The sequence below is a fragment of the Natator depressus genome, chromosome 14, assembly GCF_965152275.1.
Source record: "Natator depressus isolate rNatDep1 chromosome 14, rNatDep2.hap1, whole genome shotgun sequence".
NCBI lineage: Eukaryota > Metazoa > Chordata > Testudines > Cheloniidae > Natator > Natator depressus.
Genome location: NC_134247.1, coordinates 14,449,457 through 14,476,617, shown reverse-complemented (window position 1 = coordinate 14,476,617; position 27,161 = coordinate 14,449,457). Strand labels below are relative to the sequence as shown.

General features: G+C 47.8%; 1 protein-coding gene across 2 annotated transcripts; it reads right to left on the bottom strand.

The window, feature by feature from the left end:
- Positions 1–276: 276 nt before the first annotated feature.
- Positions 277–27,161, bottom strand: CDR2L (cerebellar degeneration related protein 2 like). 2 transcript variants are annotated; one of them, XM_074971902.1, is made up of 5 exons: positions 26,695–27,161; positions 9,042–9,154; positions 7,945–8,093; positions 6,834–7,031; positions 277–3,548 (listed from the first exon to the last, which is right to left on the bottom strand). In XM_074971902.1, exons 1-5 carry the CDS (start codon positions 26,771–26,773, stop codon positions 2,663–2,665), a joined length of 1,425 nt encoding a protein of 474 aa, XP_074828003.1. In that variant the 5' UTR covers positions 26,774–27,161; the 3' UTR covers positions 277–2,662. The 2 variants fall into 2 exon arrangements, with proteins under 2 accessions (XP_074828003.1, XP_074828004.1); XM_074971903.1 differs by having other exon boundaries at positions 6,867–7,031; positions 26,695–27,156.

The following is a 27,161-nucleotide window of genomic DNA, read 5'->3' as shown; positions in this document are numbered from 1 at the left end:
TTCAGAATTTTGCAAGTTAACGGACTGTTGAGAATTGATAAGGCGGTGCATTTTCATGATGTGGCTGGTGATAATTACCCAGATACATGAAATGTAGGTTATATGAATAACCATAGCTGTATATTCACACTGCTGCATTCCCTCCACCTTCTCCCAAAGAGCCTAAAGCATTTTCTTGCCCTACATCATGCCAGAAATTCAAAGAAACAGCACTACCTGATATTCTTGGAATCAAAAACAGCCACAAAGGAAGTTTCAGCTTTCAGAATACTGGGGTTTCTTTTTATTTAGGAAGAGAATAAAGCATTTTTAAATATATTTATCTGATGTACACTTAAACTGAGATGCTGGTTCATACTTTACAGTGTTTGAAACCGAAAGTGATAGTGATCCCCTTCACACTGATGCAACAAACAGATGACTTTAGAACAGACGTAGGTTCAAAAGTCCCCTAGTATAAAGATTTAAGTAAAGGAACATTAATAATCAACACACCAAGTATCATGACAGTGGTAACAAAGAGCATGGTGAATTCTCTGAGAAAATCTACTTGACACTTACCTTTTTTTAGACAACTGCTTTCCATTATAAATAAGGCATGAAGGTTCTCCATACGGTTACCAGACTGATAGCCACAATCATGTGTATGGCTCCTAATACTTCTGAGTTTGGGGCCACTGGCCATCTGAAAATGTCAAGGGTGCAAGAGAGAAGCTTTTGGCATTGGGTGGGGAGGGAGAAGGTATTTGCAGAACTGGGCCCCTCTGGCAGGCCAATCTAAGAGGCAGCAGTGGTGATGGTTTGGAGGTCGCACCTTTGCAAACTGCCATGATGGTAGCCTTTTGAAAAGAAAGGACAAAGAAAGATCGATTCTGCAAAGTGCTGAGCACCCTCAATCCTCACTAATTTCAGTGGGAGCAGAGGGCAGTTGGCTTCTCATGGGGTCAGGTCCTGAATTTGGAGAATAAGACGGGGGGTGGGGGGTGTGTGTGGAAGAAAATGAGATAAATTATGCTAAAAAAATAACCAAAAGCCAGATTCTGATCTCATTTTTACCAGTGTAACTCCAGAAAAACAGACTTTGGGATTTAAGCTGATGTAAATTAAATCAGAGTCCAGCCCAAAGTTTCTTTAAGTGCATGTTGAATACTGTTCAGTAATTTATAACTTCAGTAACTTATACCAACTGTCAGCATCCTCCCCTGCAGCTGAGCGCTCTGGGTCTGTATCTGAAGGTCTAATGAAATGCTGTTTATCTGCATATATTCATGAGCCCTGTAAGATTCCACATATGAATGTCTGGCCAAACAAGGCCCACTCTTGGTTTCCGAGAAACAGATACTGGTGATTCCTGAGACTGAGGAGGCCTTTTGGGTGTGTGTGTGTCTCTGTCTGAATCTCTTGGTGGGCATGTGAAGAAAGTAGAGAGATTCTGATGCTGGCAAATTAATTTGGAATATTTAAAACTCCATGGCAGGTGACAACCTTTGGAAAAGGCAGCTCAGCCAGGTTGGATTATTGTCAGCAGAAAACTCCGCGTCTGTCAGCTCAGTCAGGAGTATTAACGGTGAAGGTCTGGGGACAGTGTGATAAATACTGTTGTTGGTAATCACTGCTCTTAACACTTTAAGAATGTGGTGCTTTGTTGTTATCCCTCTACGGGTGAGTCACTGCTAATCTGTCTTTGCAAACCCAGACAAGTCATATTTTACGAGTTTGCTAGGAGTGGCAATGATATCTCTTGAACAGCAAGGCACAGAGGACCAATACCCAAACCTAGAGATGAGGGGTATCTCTCTGAACCAGTAACAGCACTTCTTGTTTGGCTTCTGGGAAAGCCTTGGTCATCAGTTTCAACCATTAGATGAATTCAACCAGGCTGTGATTACCTGGAGTGTAAAAGAAGGATATCCTATATGCTTAAAATCCTAAGACTATAGACTGACTCATCCGGGGAGGCTGATGAAGACATAACAGTAATCAGTTCTACATTTCTCTTCAAGTTTTTCCAGTTGCAATGAGTTTGCATTGTAAATCCTCTGAAAAACCTGACTGATAAAAGAGAATGGCTTAAATAGGAAGAACATATGGCCCTTTGGGGAACAGAAAGGTCAAACTAAAGTGTCTCAGGTACACTTGTGGGTCCTTTGCAGTAAACCAAAGAGAAAGAGAAGGGCTGGGTGTTCTGAAGCAGTCTCTGGAAGTTCTGATGGCTTTTTTGTAACACTGCACCCATGCCATTCCAGGATGCTGCAGGAGATCCAAGCTTTTGCCTGCAGATAATCAAACACAGTAGCTGGAGGAGAAGCTGAAAGGGTGGGTAGTTGTTAGTTTCCGGTGTTTGTGATTTCTGGCTGCTGTAGCAACACATGCAGGAATTCATTGTAAAGTTTCTGAAACAATCTAGAACTACAATATACAGCTTTTCCAGCAGGTTCAGAAACCCTGGCAGCTGGGTTCACTTGGAGCACTAACTTTAAAAAGTGACTTGAGTCTCCATGGCACTTTCTTGCCTTTGAGCCACGTAGGCCCCTTCCTATACAAGAAAACAAAGTGAGAGGCCTCAAGGCAGCAGGGCTGCTCAATATTTCCTGGAGCAAAAGAGAAGAGCTGGTTGTTGAGGTTGCATGTGGGAGCAAAAGAAACACCGTGGCAGTGGGATTCATTTGCTAGACTTGTTTTTCACCTTGGTGGCGTTGATGTCGGCTTTCGTCTTCTGGATGCGTGAGAAGATCTCCTTGAAAAGGGCCTTGTACTCTGGCTGACTCTGTTCCAGCCGCTTGTCCACAGCCTCCACGTGTTTGCTAAGGCTCTTCTCTATTGTCTTCCGCTCTTCCAGCTCGTGACCCTCTCCCCGGAAGTCCCTGAAGGAGCTGTCACGAGAGATGGGGCGGGAGGTCTGGACTCCAGTGTGGCGCACGCTGTCCTTGTGCTGCCGGCACTTGCTGAGGAGCTCTTCGTACTTCTCCAGCAGGGCGTGGTACTGCTCGTCCACCTCCCTCAGGATTGACATGCCCCGCTTACGCACGTTGTTGGCGTGCAGTGTGTAGTTGCCTTCATGCCGGCTCACGGCGTCCTTGGCCACAATAGCATTGAGGGCAGTGTCGCTGCAGCTTTTCCGGACAGGGTGATTTGGGGAAGCTGTCATGGATGCACTGTGAGTTTTACTCCCGTCTTCCTCTGAGAGGTCAATGTAATCTGCTTCGGGGGCATTGTTTAATGGCTCCAGAAGTGCTTCAGACAGGTTGTCCTCTCTGCTAAGAAGATACTTCTTGACTTGTTTCATCTGCTGTAGCTCCAGGAGCTCGGCCTCCAACTCCTTGATGCGCAGTTTGCAGCTCTCCATCTCGCACACCCGTTGCTCGAGATCTGAGTACTCCTGGATGACGGCAGTGTATTCGCGCTCCACCCTTTCCTTCCGCTGCTTCTCCTGGTTGACTTGGGACCTAAGGGAAGTCACCATGGCCTGGAGACGCTCATTCTCCCTCTCCATAGGGTTTTGGTTGAGCTCCATTGAAGAGCTGTGGACCTGGAACGCATCTTCATACCTGTGGCAAAGGGAGACTGTAGTGAGTTATTGACAAAATAATGGTCCCTTAAAGATACTGGAGCCAAATTCTGCTCTCAGTTAACCAGTAATTTCACTGAAGTCCATGGAGGAGCTACCCTGGATACACACTGGCATAATTGAGTGAGATTTGGCTTGTGGGTGCTTTGTTGTTGTTTGTATTACTGTTATGCCTAGAGGCCACAATCAAGATTTGGGGCTCCACTGTGCCAGGTACTGTACATGCACATGAAAGCCAGTCCCTGCCCCAGAGAGTTTACAATCTATACGAGAGACAAAAGAGTAGGAGGGGAGAAACACAAAAAGGAAGTGACTTGCGCAAGGTCACATACAGGTCAGTAGTAGAGATGGGAACAGGACTTCTGAGTCCCACTCCAGTGCCCTACCCAGGCTGCTTTATTCTTTCCCTTCACATGAAAACCTGTATCATGGATTCAGCAGCTGGCAGCTTCTCCCTTATCACTGTTACTTTGCAAAGGATCTGGGTTTTATACAGATCTGGCGAAATGCTACCTGACCAAGAGCACTGGAGATTGAACTTGTCTCCCTATATACAGACTCGGTATAGCTCAGTCAGTGGCCATGTTAGCTTCCCCATTCTGCACCTGCCACGTGCCCCCACTCTGTCCTGGAGAACCATCGGTAGAGATGAGAGGACTGTTCACCCTCCATGACCCATATTTGGTCACTGGTCCCTCTGCTAAGATAGCTGACAGGATTGCCAGTTGGGGCTGCACTTTTGTGACTTGGATGCTTGGACCTTGTCTACATGAGAGTCATACCAATTTAACTTAAGCTGGCTTTGTGACTGATTCCGATCCCTGCGCCGGTTAAACGAAACCACTCCGTTAGTTTAACGGAGTGCACCTTTTCTCATGCAGATAAGGCCTTCACTTTTGGCAACATGAGTGACAGCTGCCAAATTAATTTTCCACAAGCCCCCTCACAGCCATTTCATAGTAATATCTTCAAGGTACTACCAACTTGGGCTGAAAATACAGGGCTTGAGATTTTTCCTGCCTGGGCTGGTAGAGATTCATTGCATCAACTTTCTGTCCTGGAGAAGGAAGGGGACATGAGCCAAATGCTAGTCACTTTGCTTCTGGAGTATTTGCCTACCTCCCACTCTCCGGTAGTGATTGAACAACACTGGCCTAGTCAGCAGGGAAGGGTCTTAGTCCGTTCCCACCCCTTCTGTTTGAAAGGAAGGCAAAGCACTGATGGCACCTAGGATTGGAGGGAGAGGAGGAATTGGCAATAATGGGAATAAAGTATACATAAAGGTAGTGCACTAGGAACTTGCTACCCATCTCCCCTTCCCCCGTGCCAAAGGCTAACGTTGTAAGCTGCTACTGTGGAATCTGTGCTCGTCTGGCATTTGGCTTTGCCCACCAATTTGAGGCTGAAAGCCACCAGTAATGTTTGGTGCCCCGCACAGGAGTGAAGTGCAATGGTTCCAATGTTAGTAGGAATCTGTGTTTGTTACGTATGATACACTGACTTGCAGTGCCTGTTGCTTTCCTGGGCTAAGGTATCTTTTACTTAATGCAATAATAAAGAATGTTTTCAAAGCCAAAAAAAATGGGAGGACAAAAGTGGGAGAACCCACCCTGAAAAACTGTGTTTCTGAAAACAACAAAGTAGTAAAATTGTGGAATGTGTGTTGCAGCCTCTGAGCTTCACCCCTCCCTGAAAAACAAACAAACAAAACTTGATTGTGCTGTTCTGTGTCCAGGAAGTGCCAGCTCTCCAGAAAGAGTAGGAGGAGGTTTATAAAATGAGGGTAATGGAAAAAGCCTCTTGCTGGAGTAACCCCTCTTTCAGTGCTTCTGTGGCATGGAAACCACATGAAATATTCTCCCCCATTGCGATCAGGAAATCTGTTTTCCTTCTCCACCCCAATAAACACCCGAGTTAGAACAGATTGGAAAGGATAAAATACCATCCCTTTCCCTCTAGGGCTTGGATGGTGATGGGAGGTATTGAACAGATTTCCTAATTACTGTAGGTCAGAGTGACCTGTAAACCCCAAATGCAAATTTAAAAGCCAAACTGTGCAGTGAGGCAATGTCGGTAAAGTATGACAGGGGCATGGTGGGAAAACAACCACATAGATATTGAGTAGACTTTGCCTGGAGGTAGACTATGCCCTTGTAACATCCCCTTCATTGCTCCAGTAGAAGGCCGTGCATTTGTATCCCCTGGCAGTGCAATACTTTCCTATAGGCTAGCAGGATTATTGATTCTCTATTTAGAGAAGTTTCCATCATGTAGGAAGCTGAGCAAGAAATGTCCCCAGGAGGTCAATGAATTAATACTGTGGCTGGATTTTAGACAGGGTGGGATGAACAATAACATATGTGTTTGTACAGCACCCAGCACAATAGGGGCCTGGTTCATTACTTGGGCTCCTGGATGCTACTACAATACAAATAAATAGCAGTAATATGCGTGCAAAAAACATGGCTGCTCTACTGTAGCTGCGGCAGCAGGAGAGGATGCAGGATTTCACACACCTCTATGTCATCTGTCTGGGTGCAGTTGATAGGGAGGTGCTGGCTGTGCTAGCTGCCCCACCAGGGAGCCTGTCAGGGGTAAGGCCTCGCCCCCCTGCGCACTAGACAGTGGTGGGAGAATCACAGTGGGGGAATACTGGCTACAGCTTTTTAGATGTAGATCCAGCCCTGCTGCCTAACGTGTGTTTCCCTACAGCACTCAGGAAGCAGCGTGCATGAGAAAGGTAGAACCACTCCAGGTGGTGCCACTTGGGCTGGGCACCTTCTTTCCTTGCCCCGGTGCAGCTCCATTTCATAAGAGGCTATATGAGCCCCCCCAAAGGGGTAATCAATCTCATGATTCAAGGCATCAGCGAATATATGACCAGGAAGGAACCCTACCAACTACAGAACTGTACAACTGTGCGCATTACCTGTGGGTGGGGCTCACCTTCCTCTCAAGCATCACGTATTAGGCTCCCTTGCAGAGGTGAGATGCTAAACTGATGGTAAATGGCAAATCCTGTGTTAATATTGCTCCTCTTTTTGAGTCACACCCACAGTGTTCCCTGACTTGTGCTACTCTAATGGACTGGGGTAGGTAGGAATGAAACCTGTCTCCATCTCGTGCTGCTGGTTTTCCCCTTCCCCTCTCAGCAGAAATGCCCGTTTTAATGGGAAACGCTTTCCACATACAATCCAGGGTAATTAAGGCAAAGGCGTATTTGCTGATTCCCAGGACCTTGATGATATTCCCATAGTCTCCGCACCTGCCTTTCCCTCTCCTTGCTTCATGGTGATACCTGGGGCTCAAGCACAGCTCCTTGAGGCAGGGGAAGGTATGAATGGTTCGGCGCCTCTCCCTTTTCTCCCGCCGTATGCGCAGCTGCTCTAAGCCCCGCAGCTCCTCCACCTGTTTCTGCAGCTCCTCCACTTGGTTCTGAAGCCCCTCGATGGTCTCCGTCAGGCTGCCAGGGTCAGAGAGAAAGAGAGGTGAGGTGAGGCAACAAGGAAGTTTAGGCGCCTATCTGCCGAAGGTCTTGTTTAACAATCCCCTCCCACAGTAGGGGAAGAGTGCACTCCTTTGAGGGCAGACTCTGCATTCTTTGCGTACACCAAAGTCCTAGACAGGGGAAATTTTGGGTGCACTTCTAACTGTGATGAATTCTGCCTGACTGTTTTCACTCTTGATTTAGATGAGGGGTGCATATGTGTGGAGGAGGAGGAGGCAGAGGAGTGCAATAATTTGGGATTCTATTCTTGAATCAATTGGCTAGAACAATAACCTCCTGGGAATTTGCTCAATCCTAGAATATCTCAGCATTTAAAAGATTAAAGTAGGATGATAGCGAGTTTATTCCTTCTTCTCTTTCTCCCAAAGAAATAAAATGCAGAGACTGGCCAGGGTGGTTTCTATGCCAGTTGTGAGTGCAGTTTGTAAAACAGTATGTAGATCTGTGACACTAAAGCTTTCTGCTTGTATAGCCATTTTAAAAAGACATTGTGTTGTACAAGTGTAACAATCTGGTGCTCACAAGGACTGACCTTGGTCAGGGTCTCCTTTTAGAAGGGAAAATGTTATTGATAAACTGGTGTTAGCTGGCAAGGAATATCCTAGTTTGGGCTGCTCTAGAGGTGAAACTAGTATCCTGGTACTGACTGGTGGGCATTATTCTCCTCTAGAGCTTCTTGATATGCCTCTGATCCTGTAGTTCAGGGAATGGGAAACTCCAGGTGTTTTCCAAACAGACTCATCTGTTCTTGTTCAGGATTGCCAGTCATCTGCCCTACAAGGCAAAGCACCTTACCACACCCTGGTCCCCTGGCTATCAATCAGATCGCTGACCTAAGGAATCCAGCACAAGCAATGGGGAGCATTACCATTGTATCTTCTGCTGGGATGTCTTGCTCTCCAGCACAAGCTTCTGATTAGCCAGCTCCAGGTCCCGTGCTGTGAGGTCCAGCTGCTCATAGACCTTAGCATGCTGTTCGTTCATCTGGCGCAACATCTCTAGCTGTTTCGTCAGGTACTGCAAAAAATTCAGAAGTCCATTAAATGTGAGGCGATCCAAGACCTGTGCTTGTGCACAAAGTCCATCCCTGAACCACCTCCCTTTTCACTTTGTCATCAAGGGACTCGATCCTGCAAGGTACTGAGATCCCTCACTGTCCACTGACTTCTAGGGAAGTTCAGGTTTTTGGTTCATCTGCCTAAAGGAACCACATTACCCTCACTCTAACCCAGTCTCCCAAACGCTATTCTCTGAGTGTCTGCAATGTCCTCTGCTGGCCAAAGAACAGTGATGTGCTGCCAACCATTTAGAAAGAGGCTGCTATTAAAATGCTTCCTCTCTGCCTGTGGGGTGGGGTGAGGGACTGTGGAATCTATTCATTTATTTTCCCACAACGTGAGATTTGCAGCAATTGCATTGTTCGCTCTTGTGTGTCCTCTCCCTTTTCCCTGCCCTGCATCTGTCTTGTCTTTGGGGAAGGGACAGTCTCTTATTCTGCATGAGTGCAGCGCCTAGCACGGTGGGGCTCCATGCTCAGTTGGCTACTAAACACGGTCACTAATAACTGGAATCAGGCAGGGAAGCACTGGAATGATCGCACCCTTTCTTCCGTTCTGAACAGAAGTTAGTTTGGGGTCTGGTTTAGGAACAGAATAAGGCTGAACATGACCTAAATCCAACCAAAACAGAGGCTCCCAATTGGGGGGGCAGAGGGACCCTCCGAGTGTGGAGCCCAGACTGGCTGATCTGCTCTATTAGGACTTAATCCACCACTGGTTCAATCCCTTCCATATGTGGCTTTAACTCCCCTCCCCCTCAGCACATCCCTCCACTCTCTTAACAGCCTAGCAGCTCCCACTGGCTACAGTGAGGGGGCTAAAATGTCCCCTGCTTTCTCATAGCTAAGCCCCTCAGATGGTGGCAGCAGCAGTAGGGAGTTATCCTGGGCTTCGGCAGCATCTGTACCTCTATCTCCTGCACTTGCTCCTCATTGGTTGCATACATCTGTTGCAGTGAATCCTCCAGCTCCTTGTTACGCTCCAGCAATGTCTTCCCCAGTTCGGCTGCCAAGTGCAGGTCTGAAAAGTAAAAGGGACAAATTGCTGAGACTGGGGCTCCCTGGAACCATGGCATATCAGGGTTGGAAGGGACCTCAGGAGGTCATCTAGTCCAACCCCCTGCTCAACGTAGGACCAATCCCCAATTTTTGCCCCAGATCCCTAAATGGCCCCCTTAAGGATTGAGCTCACAACCCTGGGTTTAGCAGACCAATGCTCAAACCACTGGGCATCGGAATGTGTGGAATGGCTACCTGGAGGGCAAATTGGCATTTGGCCATTGAACTGGTTCCCAAGTTCTTCATCCTCTAGGCATGCAATTCAGACACTTGGCTAGCTCCTGAGTCTGCCTGTCTTTCCAGGCGAGCCTTTCTCACCTAGTCACTGGGAGAGCAGCAGGGGTAGCTGTCCCAATTATCCCTCCCGACCCTGGCGGGATGCAGAGGGGACAGTGCTGGCACTGAGGTGCTAATTGAATCCCACCCTCTCTGGCTTGCTGTCACTGCACTTTAATGAGCAGCCCCTCTGGGTGATCACTGCTGGAGTCTGCTACCATGGTAGGACGGAGAGACCAGAGCCCCTCTTGCTCTCCCCCCCACACTCTTAGGCCTCAGCTTTCACAATGGAATTAGCGAGTTCTTGTTCCAAATGCCTTCCCTGTGATTAGCTCTTATGGAACTGCACCCAGCTTCCACGGGATTTAGATGGGCTGGCGAGGCTGCATCTAATATGGTACAATCAGGGCAGTGAGTTTTCTCACTGGCATCTGCTGAGTTCCCCAAATAGGGCTAGTAACTCTGCACTGTCTCCAGGTCACCCACATGCTCACTGTTCTTCCCCCTGCCCCCGCAGCCTCCCCGTGGTAAATAAAAACAAGCCCTTTGCCTTTCAGCCTGGTAACACAGTGTTGCCAACTCTCACAATATTTCTGTGAATCTCACAATAATTGGTGTTTTTCCTTAAAGCCCCAGCTCCTGGAGTCACATGATTATGTGAGACTTTCAGCTTTAAAAAAAAAGTGAATTGCTAACCCTCATGGCTGAAGAGAAAACCTTGAAAATGTAGACCCTACAGGCTACAACACCCACTCTGGCCCCTAAATAACCAAATACAGGATGAATTTCAGGATAGCTATGCTGTAGCCTAAAGCATTTGCAGCTTCTTCCAGAGGTTAATTTGACTTGGCAGTTGATTAGGAGGCAGTGATATTTAATTGTTAGAGCAGGGGGCGAAGGTCTGGTCCACACTATGTGGTTAGGTGAATGTAAGCTGCCATGCGTTGCAGAACTGTCTTCACTTACATTTGGCTCCCATCGACGTAAGTGCCTCTCTTTGCCAATTTAGTAACGCCCACCTCCCTGAGCGGCGTAGAGTCACTCAACATAATTAAGTCGACGCAGTGTCAGTGTAGATGCTGCGTTGCTTAAGTTCACTGTTGCTGGCTTTCAGGAGCCATCCCACAATGCTCCACGCTGACAATACAATCGATACTAGTGTTCCTGGCGAGGGACGTGCACCGCCAACACAAGGAGCCAAGCGTGCGCATACGTAAATGATTTAATAACTGCAGTGACTGTGTGCCAACGTAAGTTAGGTCGACATAATTTTGTAGTGAAGACATGGCCTGGGAGTCAGGACTCCTGGGTTGTATTCCCACCTCTGCCACTGACTTGCCATATGACTTAGGGAAAGTCACTTAACCTCTCAGATTCCCACTCTGCAAAATGGGGATTATATCTACCACTTGTTAGGGGATCTTCAGAGGAATGATGCTCCACTGATGGTGCAAGGTATTTTTTTATTATTACTAATCAGTTCTGGCACTTTCTGATTTTACCTGTAGACATAATGGAGCTTATGTGGGAAGAGTGTTTGTGTGCATGTGGCGAATGGCGATGCACCTTGGCTGGTTGGGCTGGGAGACCTCAAATTATAGATAGGGCTAGCTCTCTGGATCTTGTCCTGTACTGGTTGGCTGGCAGTTACATCCTTTTCCCTGAGAATCTGCTCTCCAGCCATGTACAGTGGGGGTTCGTCTGAGATCTGACCTTTTAATGATTATCCGAGTGACCGGGTCTGAGGGCTGCAATCATTGGAATGAATGTAATCAATATATCGGCACAACTACTGGTACGTAGACGACCTTCACCTTCCTTTAGCCACGGAACAGCCCCCAATTTCCAAAGTGCTCTCAGGGGACTGAGCGCCTGACAGAGACGGGGGAATGGTATGTTAGACTCCAGCTGGGCTGGAGAGAATTGCTTCTCCTTCAGCTGCTTGGTTTGTGGTTAACCGCATTTTCCATTGACAATCCCCCATCCCTTGCCAGATCATCTATTTTTGCCAATCATAGACCTGTCGCAAATCTCCTCCTGTCCAGCCTGATCTGGTTGGCAAGGAAGGCACCCCCAGCACAGAGAAACCTTGAGAGAGGAGTCCATGCTGCGCTCCAGGCAATGAGGCAAGAGACTCCCGCTCTGTGCGGGATTACATCAGCTCTTTCCCACCATATGGCATCCAATTTAATCAGCTGGGGTTGAGTTAAATGGATTAGGCCTCACAGGATCCTGCATCATAATTTAAAGGCCCCTGTCAGCAATAATTGAACTAGAAAACAGGCAGTGTCTGGGGAGATGTGTAAAGAGATTCTACAGCTCAGAGGTGGAAAACTGTCCCCTCCCCTCCCCCTGTTTTTTTGGTTTTGTTTTTAAAGAGAATGGGTAAGGGGTAAGGGGCCAAGAGATACAAGGCAGGAAAGAGGAGGATCATCTGCCCTGGTACTTGTAACCTGACTCAACCCTATAGTCCTCCACTCATCCAGGGACCATACACACGCCCACCAGCCGCAGTGCCACTGACCATATTGCCTCGTCTCTAGTTCTTCTCACATCTGGGTCTCCTCTCATCCACTTCAGCTGGCCTCTTGATTGGCTCTTCCCTCCCTCTAAGATCTATTGTTGGCACATGGATGTGCATGGGCAGGCGGGGAGCTGGAGGCAGCTCCCTAATATCTTCCTTCACACAGGTCCCAGCTGGACCTATGGCCACGCTTGTCTCCTGCTCAGCAGGACTCAGATGCCCCATTCCCTTTTTCTTAGCTGCTGAGACCTTGGAAACTAGTTGCCTGTTGTATTTTTGTCCACAGATCATTCAGGGGGTGGTTAGTGTTACACAAGGATTTAGTAGAACAGTTGTGTACATCTCCTTGATTTAGCTGTTATACTGAAACCTACCTCCACTCCCCTTCTCCACACAGCGTGCGAGAACTCACCCCTTCAGCAAGTGTGAATTATGGTGCAACAATCCAGATACAAACTAAGGCTATGTCTACACTACAAAGATAAGTCGACCTATGTTAAGTCGACTTACAGCCACCACATTAATTACTGCTATGGCCGATGTCCATGTTACCCTCCTTCTGTTGGAGGTGCACATCCTCACCAGGAGCGCCTCCATCGACTGAAGAGGGGCAGTGTGGGCTGAGAGCCAGGGCTCTCAGCTCCATGGAGCTCCCCACCAGGACCCCAGCTGCCCCCCAGGCTTCTCACCTCCACGCTCCCAGCCAGGAGTGGAGGGGAAGCGGCCCGGGGCTTCTTGCCTTCGGAGGGGAGATCTGCACCAGGAGTCCAGTCAGCTGCTGTGCTCCCAGCAGGGAGTCAGGACCCCAAGGCAGCAAGGCTCTGACTGGGAAGCCCGAGCGGCAACCTAAGCCTGGAGCCTGGGTGGCAGCCCGCCTTGAAGCAGAGACCGGGTGTCCGCTTTCTTGTCAGTTTCACGGCTCCAGCCAACAGCCGATGCAAAGAAATCACCCTAACTACACCAACATAAGCCCTGCGTGGCTCATTGAGGTGCTTTTATGATGTCGGCAGAGCAGGGGAGTTATATCGGCGGGAGGAGCATTTCAGACAAAACTGACTTTGGTTGACAAACCGGTGAAGTGTAGACCAAGCGTAAGGCTCTCTTGCCGCTCGCCCTCGGTAGTGGGCTCTGACATGGCCATTGCAATTCATGCAGCACGGCTTCATTCTGCAGGGCCTCCTTTGGCCCCTACCAGAGAACTAGGTGATACAGCTACAGAGTTAAATAGGCATTAGTAGCCGAGGCTATACTACAGATATAAGAGCCCCGGGAGGGAAGGTGTGCTTTGCTCTGGGGTTGGGAGATGCAGGAAGGTTATTGCAGATGCCAAGAGCTGCAGAGGAGAAAGCTCTGGCATTAACAATGATCAGGTTGTGTGGAGTGGCAGAGAGAAGGCCAGGGCTTGATGAGTGGAGGGACTGGGCAAGGGAGAAGGGCTCTGATTCTGAGGGGCTGCTAAGCTGAACTCAGGGCAGGAAACAGAGGTAGCTCACTGCTGCCTTTTTAGTCTGCATCCCCTTGGATTCAGGAGGCAGCTGGGGAATGTTCCAGTCTCCAGGATAAGTTAAAACTACTCCAAGGCTATTGCAGCAGCCCAGGACAGATCTGGCCACATGCTTAGGGCACCCCTACCCTGGGATCTGAAAGAGAGGGCAGTGTAGAGGTATTCTGCTGGCCTTACGCCTCATGGGGAAACCCCCCTGTGAGCCTCCTGCAGGCAATGGGAGTCTTTTCACTGACTTCAGTGGGTGGTGGATCAGACTATATGTCTGGGGCATTCCCAGGTGGCTCTTTCTGACAGGTATCCTGGCATAGCCAAAGACACATGCATCGCCAGCATATAAGGATTACCATGAAATAGAATTGAGCATCTCTTGGCTACTGTGCTTTACATTAGGTGCTGCACCAGCCTGCATAGCGCAACCCCCGATAGAGAGGGCACAAGGGTGACTTAATGTCACTGTAGCCCCCCACCCTCTGCGCCGAGTCTGTGGAACACGGACTCTGGTGCAGAGGCCAACCCCGAGGGGTATTTTCCTTCACCATCTGACAAGACATTGGTTTGTTTGGGGGATTTGGGGTCTGGTGTTGCGTAGAGATGTTTTGCCTACTCCCTGCTGCTAGAATTGTGATCCTTTAACTGTGCCGGGTTCCTTATTAATATGGCCTTATGCAGGAGGATATGATCGTGTCATACAGAGCAGGTAGTTCTGATATTTTTTTTTCTCTTTTTACATTTAGATAATTGAGCTATGTAGGCTACGAAAAGCAGCCCCTGCATAATAAGTTCCTGATTTTTCAAAGGGGCTAGTCACCTGCAATTCTAATGGAAGCCAAAGGGAGGAGCAGGTGCTTGACAGCTTTAATTCCCCTCCCCACCCCCCCCAGCCCCAAACCCCCCACTGCTTGTTGTAATGAGCCAGATTCATCCATCATGGAATTATGCTGAAGTCTAGCCATTTACAACAGGGATCAAAGGCCCAGATCCTCAGCTGGTGTAAACTGGTGTCGCTCCACTGATTTAAGGGCATCCATTGGTCTCCAGGTGGAGTGTAAGGCCCTATGACCTGGTATCGGCTTTCTCTCTGTGCCATGTGGCCACAGCTACAGTCAGCTAGGGCACTTGAGTTGGATCCTCTGGCTATAAGGGAGAGGGAACATCTGGCAGGGAGGGCTCTGGGACTCCGGAATTTGCTCCCCACCTTGGTCTGAAATAGGCCAAAGTTGGTGATTTTTTTCCAGGCCCGCGGCAAAAGGCACCTGCTTGAGAATGTCTCTGGAGAAGGCTGAGGGTCTGCAACCTAGTTGCTGAAGGTGGTAGTTGGCACAGATTATTTGAATGCTGATGAGATTGAATTTAATTGTGTTTACTGTATAATTAACAATGTTAGGGCCCCAAGAGCCTTGGATAAGTGTCTTTATAATTTTAAATCTAATTAAGTAGAACTACCCTGATTTACAGCAACTGGGGATCTGCCCCAATATGTTAGCGGGGGGTTGTACATTCTGGGCCTATTGCAGTGAGGATCCACTCCAGTGAGACTTTGCATATTGTATTATCATGGTTGCTGCTCCGCCACAGGCGATGCAGTGAGTCTGTACGTGAAGAGCGTAGAGCTCCCAAGAAACCTTAACAATGGAACTCGCCAGTGTACAGAGAGAACAAGCTCCAGCTGACAGCAACCTGCAAGACGCTGAATAATCTGCAGTGTCGGTACTAGGGGGGATAAAGCTCTTGTAGGGGAGGGTGATTCAGGTGTGCTCGCCCTGGGGAATCGCTTCTTAAATAGGTGTAATGTGTGGTGCAATCTGGCACAGTTCAAAGCCAAAATAACTGAGGCAGGGATGGCAGGGACAAGTGGAGTAGTGCCAGGAGAAGGGCATGGCTTGAGGATGTTCTGTTCCATGACAGCTTTTGAGATTTGGTTTAGTTTTGCATTGGAATGACACCAAAACACTTGGTGTCTGCAAAAATTTCTGGGTTTTTGGTTTTTTTTGGATCAAACCCAAAGCTTTTTGATTGGGAAGGGGGGTGTGTGTGTGTGTCCGTGTCCGTGTCCTGGGGTGTATCAGATCCAGGATGAAGTCCTTTCTCTGCCTGATTTAGAGCAGAGTTTTTCATCCCAGATCACCGTAACTACCAGGTTGCAGGCATGCACACACAGTCTTCCTCCTCCCCCCACCAACAAAAACCTCGTAAGAACTGATAAGTCTCTGCAAAATGGAAGTGTTCTGACCAGCTCTAGTCATTAAATCCACCAGAGGCAGAGCCAACTCCCCCTGATTTCCTTCCTTCATCTCAAATGGGTTATAATGATCATGAACAACCATGATGCATATGGATGTCGTTGCTGATCTAATGAGATTTGCTGGGACTTTTTCTTGCTTTTGTCATTCCTTTTCTTTGTCCTTTCTTGGCCTCACTTCCTTCACTCCCTCATACCCCATTGTGTAGCCTCTGGGTTGGATTCTGCTATCCCCCAGCCCAATGGCAGAGGCTGTTGGCAGTGGAAAATCCACGGAGGGAGAGGTGGTGGTGGTGCATTCCTGCTGCAGCCTCCCCTTTGCCAGGAGTGGGAGCCAGTGCAGCCCACAAAGTGAGCAGCTGGCTGGGGTTGGAGCATGGCTTGGGCAGCTGGGACATGTGCTGAATCAGGGGCCTGAACATAAGAACGGCCATGCTGAGCCAGACCAGTGGCTCAATATCCTGTCTTCCGACAGTGGCCAATGCCAGGTGCTTCAGAGCCTGTGTGTGACAGGCTACTATGGAGCCTCAGCCACAAACTAAGGCCTGGTCTACATCTAAAACTTGGGTTGTCCTAGCTCCTTCGCTCAGGGCTGTGAACAATTCACCACCCTGAGAGACATCGTTAAGCCGGCCTATGCCCCCCGGGTGGATTTACAACAGCAATGGGAAACCCCCTTCTGTCGCTCAGTCTACACGGCGAGGGTGTAACTGCTGCTGTAGCTCTTGTAATGCAGACAGACCCTAAGCTGCCATCCTCCACCGAGTGGAAAACCCCACCCTACCCTCCCAGGGCACAGGGGCAAGGCTGGCTCAGGGAAGTATAATTTGCATCTCGCTGTGGCTGCTTGAGTAAATCTGCCCTCTCCAATTTTTCCAGCATCTGTTGCTCACTCTCTTGCAATCTAACCCACCTTCCTTATATTCCTTCCCTCTTCCCCATCTCTCTCCTTTTGCTAATGGATCAGAGAAATAGCTTCTTTTGTCCCTCCATTAGCTTCTCTTCTACCTATTCCCTCCATTTACTCTCTACCCCATGGAGAAATTCCCCTCTGAATGGTCACAGATGTAGACTTTCCCGGCAGGGGTCACTTTGGAACTAACCTATCACAGGAATTTTCTCTCTCTCTTTGTGAGTGCCTGTGTACACACACGTATATAAACCCAGTGGGCCTAATCCTGCTCCCGCAGAAGGCACCCTGTGTTTTGCCACTGTTTCCAATGGGAGCAGTGTCTTTCTGTGCCATTCTCCACCTCTTGTCTAAACATCTACTTTGTCACAGCCTCTTGCCTGTGTTTGTCTTTTAGGCACAGTGGTTTCAAAGTGGCTCAGCGATTGGTCACTTTGACTCTTCATTATCGGGCCCCTATTATAAACGTTTCATAAAGAAATAAAACCCTCAGCTGCCCAGGAGATAAGAGGCTGCTGAAACTTTCCTGTGCAGTGTCCTCCAGGCAGCTCTACAGTGAAAGGAGAAGAAGCTTCCCTAGCCAGATCAGATGATAAGATTTCCTGCCCATTGACATATTCTTCAGGGAGAAGTACCTCCGTGTAAACTGCTAAGGGTCTGCGTCAGAAGGTGGCCTGGCCTGGAGCACCTTCCTGTGGCAAGCTGCCATGTGACAAGTGCACCTGCCTAGGTGTCCCCAGAAATAGTCCAACAGTCCTTCTTAGGGCAAATGGCCCCTGTGCATATAAATCATAACAAAATCCCCACAACCACAGTCCGGTATTCCCCAGTATCAAATACAGCCCTGTTGTCCCTCACCACACCGCTGCCCTCCAGTGCAGCCATGGCGCCTCTCACCGCCCCCCTAGTACAGCCCCAACTCTGTCTGTCTTTTCCTGTCCCTAGACTAGCCCAGCCCCCCTAGCCCTTCAAAGTGGAGCGCAGCCCTGCTCTTCCCAGTAGGAGCCCCCACAACCGCTTTTCTGGGAGCATCCTTTCCAGGGGAGTGTCCCTCACTCCCCCTGGCCCTCTCATCGTTCCTATGGGTCCAGCTGTCCATCCCCGGAGATGACCGAGGGTTAGCACCTCTGCTGCTCCCCTGCCTTTTGCCCTCTCCAGCCCTGGCTCGTGGGCTTGCGGATGCCAGCCAAAAACCACTTTATGTCTCGCTCTGGGACTCCTACACTCCCCTGCTCTCTGGCAGCTCTCACCTGCCCTTCCTGACTGAACCAGTCTGCTCTGACTCCCTGACCTTCTGGCGCCCCCAAGTGCTGCCCCACCCTCTTAACTGGTCAAATGGAACCACCTGCTCTGGCACAGGGAGCTGGACTGGCTTCATTTACTGAGGCCAGCCACCCGGTGACAGTCTGATTCTCCTCTCCCTTACATTGGTGTAAGTCAGGAAGCCAACGGAGTTGCACTGGTTTTAAAGGAGATTCATGCCCCTAATGTTGTACTCGTCCCTCTGGCTGTCTATGCAAGTGTCTTGCACGTTCTTCCTTCCCTTCTACTTCGTATTACATTGATTTGATGTCTTTCAGTGCTTCCGGCTCTCCCGGGCCATCGCCACCAGCCCTATTGTCTTTGCCTTCCATTTAATCAGCAAGAGTTGGCTCCAAGCCTCTGAGCAGCATTCTTGCAGGAGGGGACAATGGATGCAGAGCAGTTAGTGGCTGGCCTCTTGATGAGTGACCACACTGATACCCACGCTATTCCAGCAGCAGTCCTTCGGATGTGGCAACCTTGGAAATCTCCTACCTACCAGCACTTCTGCCTCCGATTGCCTCGTGTGCTCTGTCATGTGATGACAGTGTATAGAAAGAGTCACTTTCTTTTAGCACTGAACAAAGAACTTTAACAGAAGAATAAGGAAAACAGAACTATCCCTACTTTACCTTCTCTCTCTGCTATATCAGAAAGCATCTGCCTAGAATTTCCCTTAGTACCCCTCCTGCCTGGCTTCTTGCTTTAGTTTTAAAGAAACAGTGCACACATCCTCACCACATTCTCGCCTGTCATTTATCTCCTTTGTTCTCTGTCTTTTCACAGCCACATATTCAATGTCTAGAAGTCCCATTAGTCCAAAGCTACAGTCAGTGGCCAGTAGAGGAAAAGATAATACAGGGGGTATAAGGCCAGAATCTCTTCCTCTTTTGCCTGGGCTTGAGGGTCCCTTACCCACAGTTGAATCTATACCTCCCAACTCAGGCCATGCACAATCCTTCTAGCATAAATTGTTTCAGGGGTAGCGAATAGGCTATAAAGCCATTTGCCTCTAGATCAATAGTTTTCAACCTTTTTTTTTATTTGTGGACCCCTAAACAATTTGAATGGAGGTGCATACCGCTTTGGAAATCTTAGACGTAGTCTGTAGACACCCCCTCATCCCACCGAGGTCTGTAGATCACAGGTTGAAAACCACTGTTCTGTGGTAACGACAACCTTTCGCAGACGCCTTAGACATAGTCTATGGCCTCCGACCACAGGTTGAAAACCACTGCTCTAGATTGTTAGTTCAAATACTAGCAATTAGCCTAGCAATTAGCCTAGCCTAGCAATTAGTATCAGAAAGTCATTATCAACTGGAGGCGATTGAGTGACCTACATGAAATGAATGAGTGATCTCAGTCCAGTTCTTGGTGGACAAGCTGTGATGGATTTGGAGCTGCCTGTAATAATGAATGAATTCTATATGTTTGTCGGACTGTTCTATGCAGTCTTGTTGTAGCTGTGTCAATCCCAGGATATTGGGAGACAAGGTGGGGGAGGTCGTATCTTTTATTGGACCAACATCTGTTGGTGAGACAGACAAGCTTTTGAGCTACACAGAGCGCTTCCTTGGGTCAAGTCTGACTGTTGTAAGAAGGGGTTGTAGTGTGAATACAAGGGGTTAATTCAAGAAGAGGTTGGCTGCACATATGCAGGAAAGAGGACAATGGCTTCAGATAGCCACCCATTTCCACCCCCCAGGGACAATGCTAGAGCCAGACACTTTGAAGTGTCACCTTTGATGCCCTGCTGAGTTCAATGGACCAGTTCATCAAGAGTGCGGGCAAGGGGTCCCTGCTGGTAACCACACGGAGGATCCAAGCCCGGGAAAATTGGGACAAAGGACTGTTTAGGGGTAAAAAGTTCTCTATCAGGAAGGGGGCAGTTGCTGATGAGAAGTGGGTCTCAAACAGAAACCTGGGAAAAGTTAAGCCTGCCAAAGACTCCAGGTAAGAGAGCTGTGTGGAGCTGTGCTTTAAAAATCCTTTTCCCTTACGTTGTGCTGTGTTTCTACAGTTAAGATTAAACAATACTTTGTTTTGAGAATGCTGTTTTGGGTCTCTATTCACTGCTGGTCACAGTTCCCAAAGGGAAGAACCAGAGGCGCCCAAGTCCAGTCAGACATGTTCAGTAATCATGGTGGGTACATACGTTACTGTAGTTAAGCACCCAGTCTAGGAGCAGGAGGATCCTGGGATTTCACTCTGTGAGAGGTGAAAGTACAAGGCCAGAAACCTGAAGGGGTGCACTGAGACTACAGAAGTGCAGCTAGCCCTGCAACTCTGAGACAAGCATCCACATAAATAAAAATATTGTTGCCCCTTCTTCCAATATTTTTGTCCCTTGTGGTGGCAGATGTCTGGGCCTTGCTGTTTGGCTTCCCAGTCCTGGAACAGAGGTTGACACAAACAACATGCAGGGAAATACCTTCTTTCAGGAGTCTCTGCCCAACACCAGTGCCGAGGGAGCAGCTCTGCCTCAAGAACTGACTCTAACCAGAGCCCAAGGCATAGAGCAAATTCCTCTGCTGCTTGCACAAACTCTACCTCCAAGGACCACTACCTCTACATAGACCCTTGCATAACTTCAAGCTAACAACAATCAAGCATGTCTTCCCAGGACTGAACATTTGCTTACATACTTAGAAAACGAACTTGGAAGACTATGTGTAACAGCACCACATGACACCTACGATAACAATATTGCCATAAATGGCAGAGAGAGGTCAGAGATGACTGAATGGGCCTGGAGACTGAACCCTCTCACTCCTAGGACGAGGCACGTTAGCAGGGCTGTATAGGGGAAGCTTGCACTGTTAGTGGCCATCCTGTACCCTGCGGGTGAGATCCCTGACTGGTGCAAATCAATATAGCTTCACTGAAGTCAGTGGAAGAGTGCTGATTTATACCATTAGGGGAGCTGACCTATTGCGTAGATACACAGAGTAATTCAGTCTCTAGGGCTATTATCCAGCACCTTTTACAAAAACTTTAAATTCACTTTAAAAAACAAAACAAAAAAACCCCCCACACAACTGCATTAGGTGCAAAGATCAGAAATTTGAGGCCCTGAGCTCGTTCTCCTCCAGAACATTTTCCAGGCAATGGGGTGAACGGATGAAAGAGCAAATATAACACCAGCTTTGCAGCTAAGCCCAGCAGGTTGCTTGGGTTTGAGAAGAGACTGCACATTGCTACTGCACGTTGCCTTAAAGCCCTGGGCTGTAGAGTGTGTCTAAAGGGCAGCACAGCTCTATCAGAAAGATGCATTCCTTGCAGTCACAAAGCGGCATTAAGTCCCACTGGTCAGAAAGAAATGTATGCTTAGGGGCTTCCACAGGGAGATGGGGGAGCTTGCTTCCCCCTGCCCTTCTTCATTTAACACTCTGGTAGCAGTGGAGGCTGGTGGCCTCTGAAAATGCGTGAGGGAAGTGAGCGCAGCAGAACATGTTAAACAGAACTGTCCCATTATATGCAAAGGGTCTGATCACTGAGGAGAACTCAGCACTTAGCAGGATTGAGCCCCCATCTTAACACTAATATTTGTTAAATATTAATTAAATATTGTAATTAGAACTAGTTTTTCTGGGCTGGGTTGCCTTGTTTCTAACTTAGGGCCTGATCCCCCACCACCTCATGTGGAAAGTCAACCTGGAAGCTCCCATCGCCTTAGTGGGAGCAAGATTGGGCCTTTTCCCTTCTCGCTCTGAGTGGTTTCCCTCTCAGTCTGCTACGCTGGATAAAATCCGTCTCCCTGTCACCAGCCAATTCTGTCTGGTACTGAGGAAAAATATGAAGAACCGAAGTCATGTCCATGAGAGAATGGTGCATCAGACTGACTGGGCTGTTTCTAAATGGTCGGTTGCTCTTAGGCTCTGACTTTCCTAGACCCAGCAATAATGTGGCCTGCTATGGCTGGAATGTCCTTTAGCATTCATACAGCAAATCCTCCAGGCACAACCTAGCCAAGGAGAAATACCTCTGGTCAGCTAGGCTGGAGACACAGAGAATCCATCTGGTTTTTCTCTCTTCTAATTCAACTGCCTCCCACATCTGGAAATATGAGCCTGAATTTTAGCAGATGGTGTTGAAAGGAGCTTCTATGTGGGATTATGAAAGGAGATTCCTAAACAGATTCTACGTGGGATCCTCCTACTCCCAACTGTCCTGCTTTTTACAGCTGATTTGGGGATTTTTATACAGGGAACTTTTCAGATTCAGAGAATCTCGATTCTTCCCCAGCTGAGATGCAGAGCTAAATATGCTCCCTTTTCCACATCTTATCTGGCCATCCGGTCTGCTGTGCTGCGCTTGTTGTTTTAAGCATCTGATTTCCAAGTGGCTCAGCAATTAGTCACCGAAAACTTTCCATTACCCAAAGACACATTCAGTGTCACACTCATAAATAAATAAATAAAAAAGATCCTGGGTCCTTCCAACTGTGCAGCTTTGGAGGAAACCACCACTGCAATCCAGAAGGTCAGGCGATCATTGTGACTTCTCTCCAAAGCTGTGCAGCCAGGGTTGTTGCATCAGGAGGGATGGAACTTGGGATGTTCTGTGCACCCCAATGCAGTGATTAGTTCGTTCCTGGATGAACTGATTGGTAGTTGCAGCTTTATGGACCACCATGTTTTAATGTAGACTATGATAGAAAACTGGGGGTTGGGTCTCCTAGGCACACCAGGGGCTGTGGTTGTTAGTTAATGCAGACTCTAATCCTACTACACATCCATGATGTTTTTGGGTCCATGGCAACACATAGGACCTGATTTTTAGAGGTGCTGAACACTTGTGACTCTGCACCTTCAACCCTGTAAGTCAATGGGAGCTGTGAGTGCTCAGCACCTTGTGTAATTTTCATTCTGAATATGTAATGTAATAAGCAATACAAATGCCCAGGGGAGGAATAAGGCAGGATACTTAGGCCTGGAGATCTCAGGGAGGCTGAAGCTGCAAGGCCCAGATTCTGCATTGTAGTGAGGCTGCTTTGCACCACACTACTGGTGCAGAACGGCACAGTCTGCAAAACTGGCCACGGAAGGATCGCACCAATGTAGGGGAATGTAGAGTGGCAGAGATCTCGCTTAGTGGTTTCTATGCTACCCCCGTCCCTGCTGCCAGCATGAAGATGTGTCTGAGGGAAAGGGATTATGACCAGGGCTTCCTTCAACTTCTCTCAAGCCCCGTGTTGCCGTGTTAGCCTCTTGAAACTGTTAGCAGCTGGTGTAACTTGGAGCAGCTTCCAGGCTGTTCTGATTGACAGTAGGGGGATCTGGCCCAGGATCAGGGGAGTACAAATGTCACCTTTGCAGCCTTCTTCCTGAACTGCACTGTGTGCTTTTTGGCTGTAGATCTAAGAGAATGACCAAGGAGTCCATTGAGGGGAGCTGCAGGACTCTGAGGACTAGGGAGAGGGATGACAGAGAGAAGGACTTATTTGGGAGATTTGTAGAAGGAAGATAAAGGAACTCTGGGAGAGGAGTAGAAAGAGCTGTTGGATTCGGTGTCCATTTAGTTTGAATCCAAGTGCAATTTACTTTGAATGCGTTCATTTGTTTGTTTTAGTGCAAATGCTGTTTTAATGAACGGAAAAGGTGTCCCTTATTCTCTCCAGGTTGGGTTTTTTAATTCCAGCTCATCCTCACTCCCTGGAGCTCTCTTAGCATGGGCATTCCATGGAGCATGAGGTCACTTTAACCACATCATCCTTTTCCAGCTGCTCGGGAAGGCTCATTGTCCCCTTTCTCTATGACTTTACTGTCAATACTTTACTGTTTTATTCCTTTCTTAAAGTCACAAGACACCTGCCCCAATAGGCCTTTCCCCAGCCCATGGAACATGATGCTGTAGCTAAGCTGAGCTCAAACTGCATGTATCCTCCTATGGAATGTCGTTTGTGTTAAAACAATGTGGAAGGAAGCATTGCTTGAATTGGTGAGGCACAACCCAGAAATCAGTAGCATTGTTTTAATTGTGTCAGAATAGCCTTTTTTGTTTGTTTTGTTGTTGTTTGTTTAAAAACCACAAAGGCATCTCCAGAGACAAATCACAGGCGTGAAACAGTCCAATTAGATCCTCTGGTCCATCTCCTTGCTTGACTTTACAAGCTGTCAGATTTCAGGGCTGGAATTTGAATCTGCACCTCTAGGGGAGATGGTGACCTTAGTACAGCACCTTAGACCATTCTGCAGTGAAATCAGCTAAATCATGCATCAGAACTGTTTTGTCTGTGTATGAACTACACACATACTACACGCTCTTTAGGGGTAGAGACTGAATCTTCTTATATGTTAGCACCCCCATGGCGCCTGGTGGATAATTAGCAATTACGAAGGTGCTTCAGAAAGAAAATGATTGGGGTTTTATTTTCTCTTAAAAAATAGACGATTTCAGCAACATTTTTAAAGTGCTGAAGGCTCCATAGGGCATATTGGGAAAGAAGCAGGTGCTTAGAGCAGCACTGGAGTTGTGATTTACGCTACACACTTACCGGTACCCAAGTAGTTAATAAACATAAGCATCCGAGAGCTCCCAGTTAAGCTGCCCGTTGCTTAGCAAACAGTTTTGGGCATAAATGTAATAAATATTTGATGGCACTGCTAAATCATGATAAAGTCCCAGCAACCAATGGGTTCATCCAAACCTCCTCCACTCTCCTGGCACTAGTTTGCCTTTCGCCCTCCCATCCCTTGCCCAAATAAATGGTCTTGTAGAATATCCTTTTATCATCTCACTGTCTGCCAAGCACTGCCTTTTCTCCATGACCCCTGGGCCGTTGGCATTTTGATCTTCTTAGTAATGCATAATGCCTAATAATCTCACTCTATCTTGAATTATTCCCCTTCCACTCTGCCACCTCCTAAGAACTAACAGCACCATGACCAGCACATTGTCACTGAAGATTTGACCATACATTATTAGGCTGTAACAAAAATGCTGTAATAGCAGTGTCCTTATTGAAGAGCTTTGTGCATCATACAGATTAATTACTGTTGTAATTACCCTGCAGTACCATTTCATTGATTTCAATTAAAGGCTTCTCTGACTCCCCTTCAGAGTTAGCTTAGATATAAATATTTGTATATAGCCCCCACTTTCATAGAAGACTGCAAACCCTTCAAATGAACATTGTTTTCTTCCATCTCCTAAAAACTGAGGGCTGGATTCTGATCTCAGTTATGTGGGTGTAAATCTGGAGTCAGTGGAGTTACTCTGGATTACACCAGAGTGATGGAGATGTGAATCTGACCTGGTTTTAAGATACTTTTAGTGTTGTAAATGTTTTACATTAGAAATGCTGACTCATGAAACTGAGGCTAGTTACAAGGCTACAATAAACAAGCCCCTCATTGTTCTAAGCTTCCTACACTAATTTTTGTTTTTTGGTGTGCATCTCTGTTCCATAGCAGGGCCTAGGTTCCTTAGGAGCTATGGGAAGAAGCCCCCAACTAAGTGAATCCTGGATATTCAAGAACTCATAGTGTTTATTTAGTTGACTAGTCTGGGCCATCCAGGTCCCAGTTTAGTTCAGGCATCATATCTTGTGAAACAGGTTCTGCTATGCAGCGATATTTCTCTTCCAGCAGCTGAGAAAGCGGAGTTGGAAACTGACTGGGAGGGCTCTGTCTTCATTAATTCCTCAGCCCCTGCCCTCCAGTTGAAGTTGTGAAAACTTTAGATCACAACACCATCTACTGTAGTTATGACTGACTAGCGATACACATGCAGCTGGACAACCGTATCAACTATTTATTTGCCGTTGACTGTTTAAAAACCCAAATCTATTCATATAATACAAAACATTACACTGGTGACCTTATTTTAGTGTCACTGATTTTCATTGAGCATAGATAGTCGGTTAAGTTAATTCATGGGCCTTTGGTCTGAAATGGGAGAGCAGTTTTTCCAGGCATTTATTTACTGAAGTTTGACTCAAAATATGAAGATAAGCAAAAAACAACAACCACCAAACACACAATGCCACGAACCCCCCCCACCCCAGTCTTTAGGATGAAAACTGTATGGAACAAATGCAAATGTCCAGGTGGAATTATGAACACAGACTGTTGCTTTAAAACAAAACTTCACAAGTGAAGAGTCAGAATGTTTTTTTTAACTTGCTATTTCTCCTCTTCACCGGTTCTCTGCTGCCTTTGAGGCAGATGGGTAAAATCTTCAAAAGTGCCTACATGGCTAAGGAGCCTAAGTCCTATTGCATGTAGGGTCCTAAATCTTGCAGGAGCTTTTGGAAAATTTGCCGTATGTCCTCAATTTGGGAAAAGTCATTTCTGATTTTTGTTTGAACTGCCTCTCCTGACTCTCTCGAATTTAATCTAATCTCTCTAAAGTTTAAACAGTCTGTCTAGGTTTTTTACCTTTCTGGCCTGGACTCTGCCCTTGCCAATTTGACACCAGTATAACTCCACTGAAGTGCATGGTGTTCCACCAGATTGATATCAGTGTAACAGAGCAGTATTTGACTCTCTCACTATACCCAGGGTTTGAACTTTACATTGGCTCTTCCCATGAACTATTAAATACCTGCGGTTACATTTAGATTTCCATCTGGTATCTGATGAGCACCAGAGTTGATGAGATTTCAAAATGAGGGGGTGTGTGGGTGGTGGGGAACAGACTGTTTTCCCCCTGCTAATTATCCCCTCTGCAGCATGTCTGCACTCTGCACTTCCCAAAGGTTCCCCCCTGGCTCGGCTGTGGGTTCAAACCTTTTCTTACCCTGCTCCAGGTCTTGCTGATCGTACCAGGGCTCCTCTTCCTCACTTGGAAACTCCTCCATCCTGTCAGCGCTCAGCATTTAGCACCCGCAGCCCAGAAGGACACGCAGAATTAAAAACCAAACCCCAAAAAAACAAAAAAAAACCCCTACAGCCGTAAACCCACGAGAGGCTGGGAGCGTGAAGGGGCTACTGCTGCAGCGAGAGCAGGGGTGATTAAGGACTAACTGGGGGGGGGCGGGATACACTCCAGCGGATCGAAGCTCTGCTTGCGGAGGCGGGTAGGGACCGGGGGCCGGGCGGCAGGGCTGAGATTGGCCAGTATTGCCCGCTGATGCGGAGCTGGGACAATGCAGCTGTCCTGGGGACTGCTACAGCTGGTACCAGGCTCCAAACGCTCGCTCTGCTCTTGCATCACCTTCGCTGTCCGTCTCCATCATCCATCTGCCCTTGTAAGGGGGAGACGCG

Excerpts from the sequence above, each read along its gene's own strand:
- CDR2L (XM_074971902.1), bottom strand. The coding sequence starts at position 26,773 with ATGCTGAGCGCTGACAGGATGGAGGAGTTTCCAAGTGAGGAAGAGGAG. Across the intron at positions 9,155-26,694 it reads TCAGCAAGACCTGGAGCAGG|ACCTGCACTTGGCAGCCGAA; the intron begins GTAAGAAAAGGT and ends TTTACTTTTCAG. Across the intron at positions 3,549-6,833 it reads GCAAGGAGAGGGAAAGGCAG|GTATGAAGATGCGTTCCAGG; the intron begins GTGCGGAGACTA and ends CCTTTGCCACAG.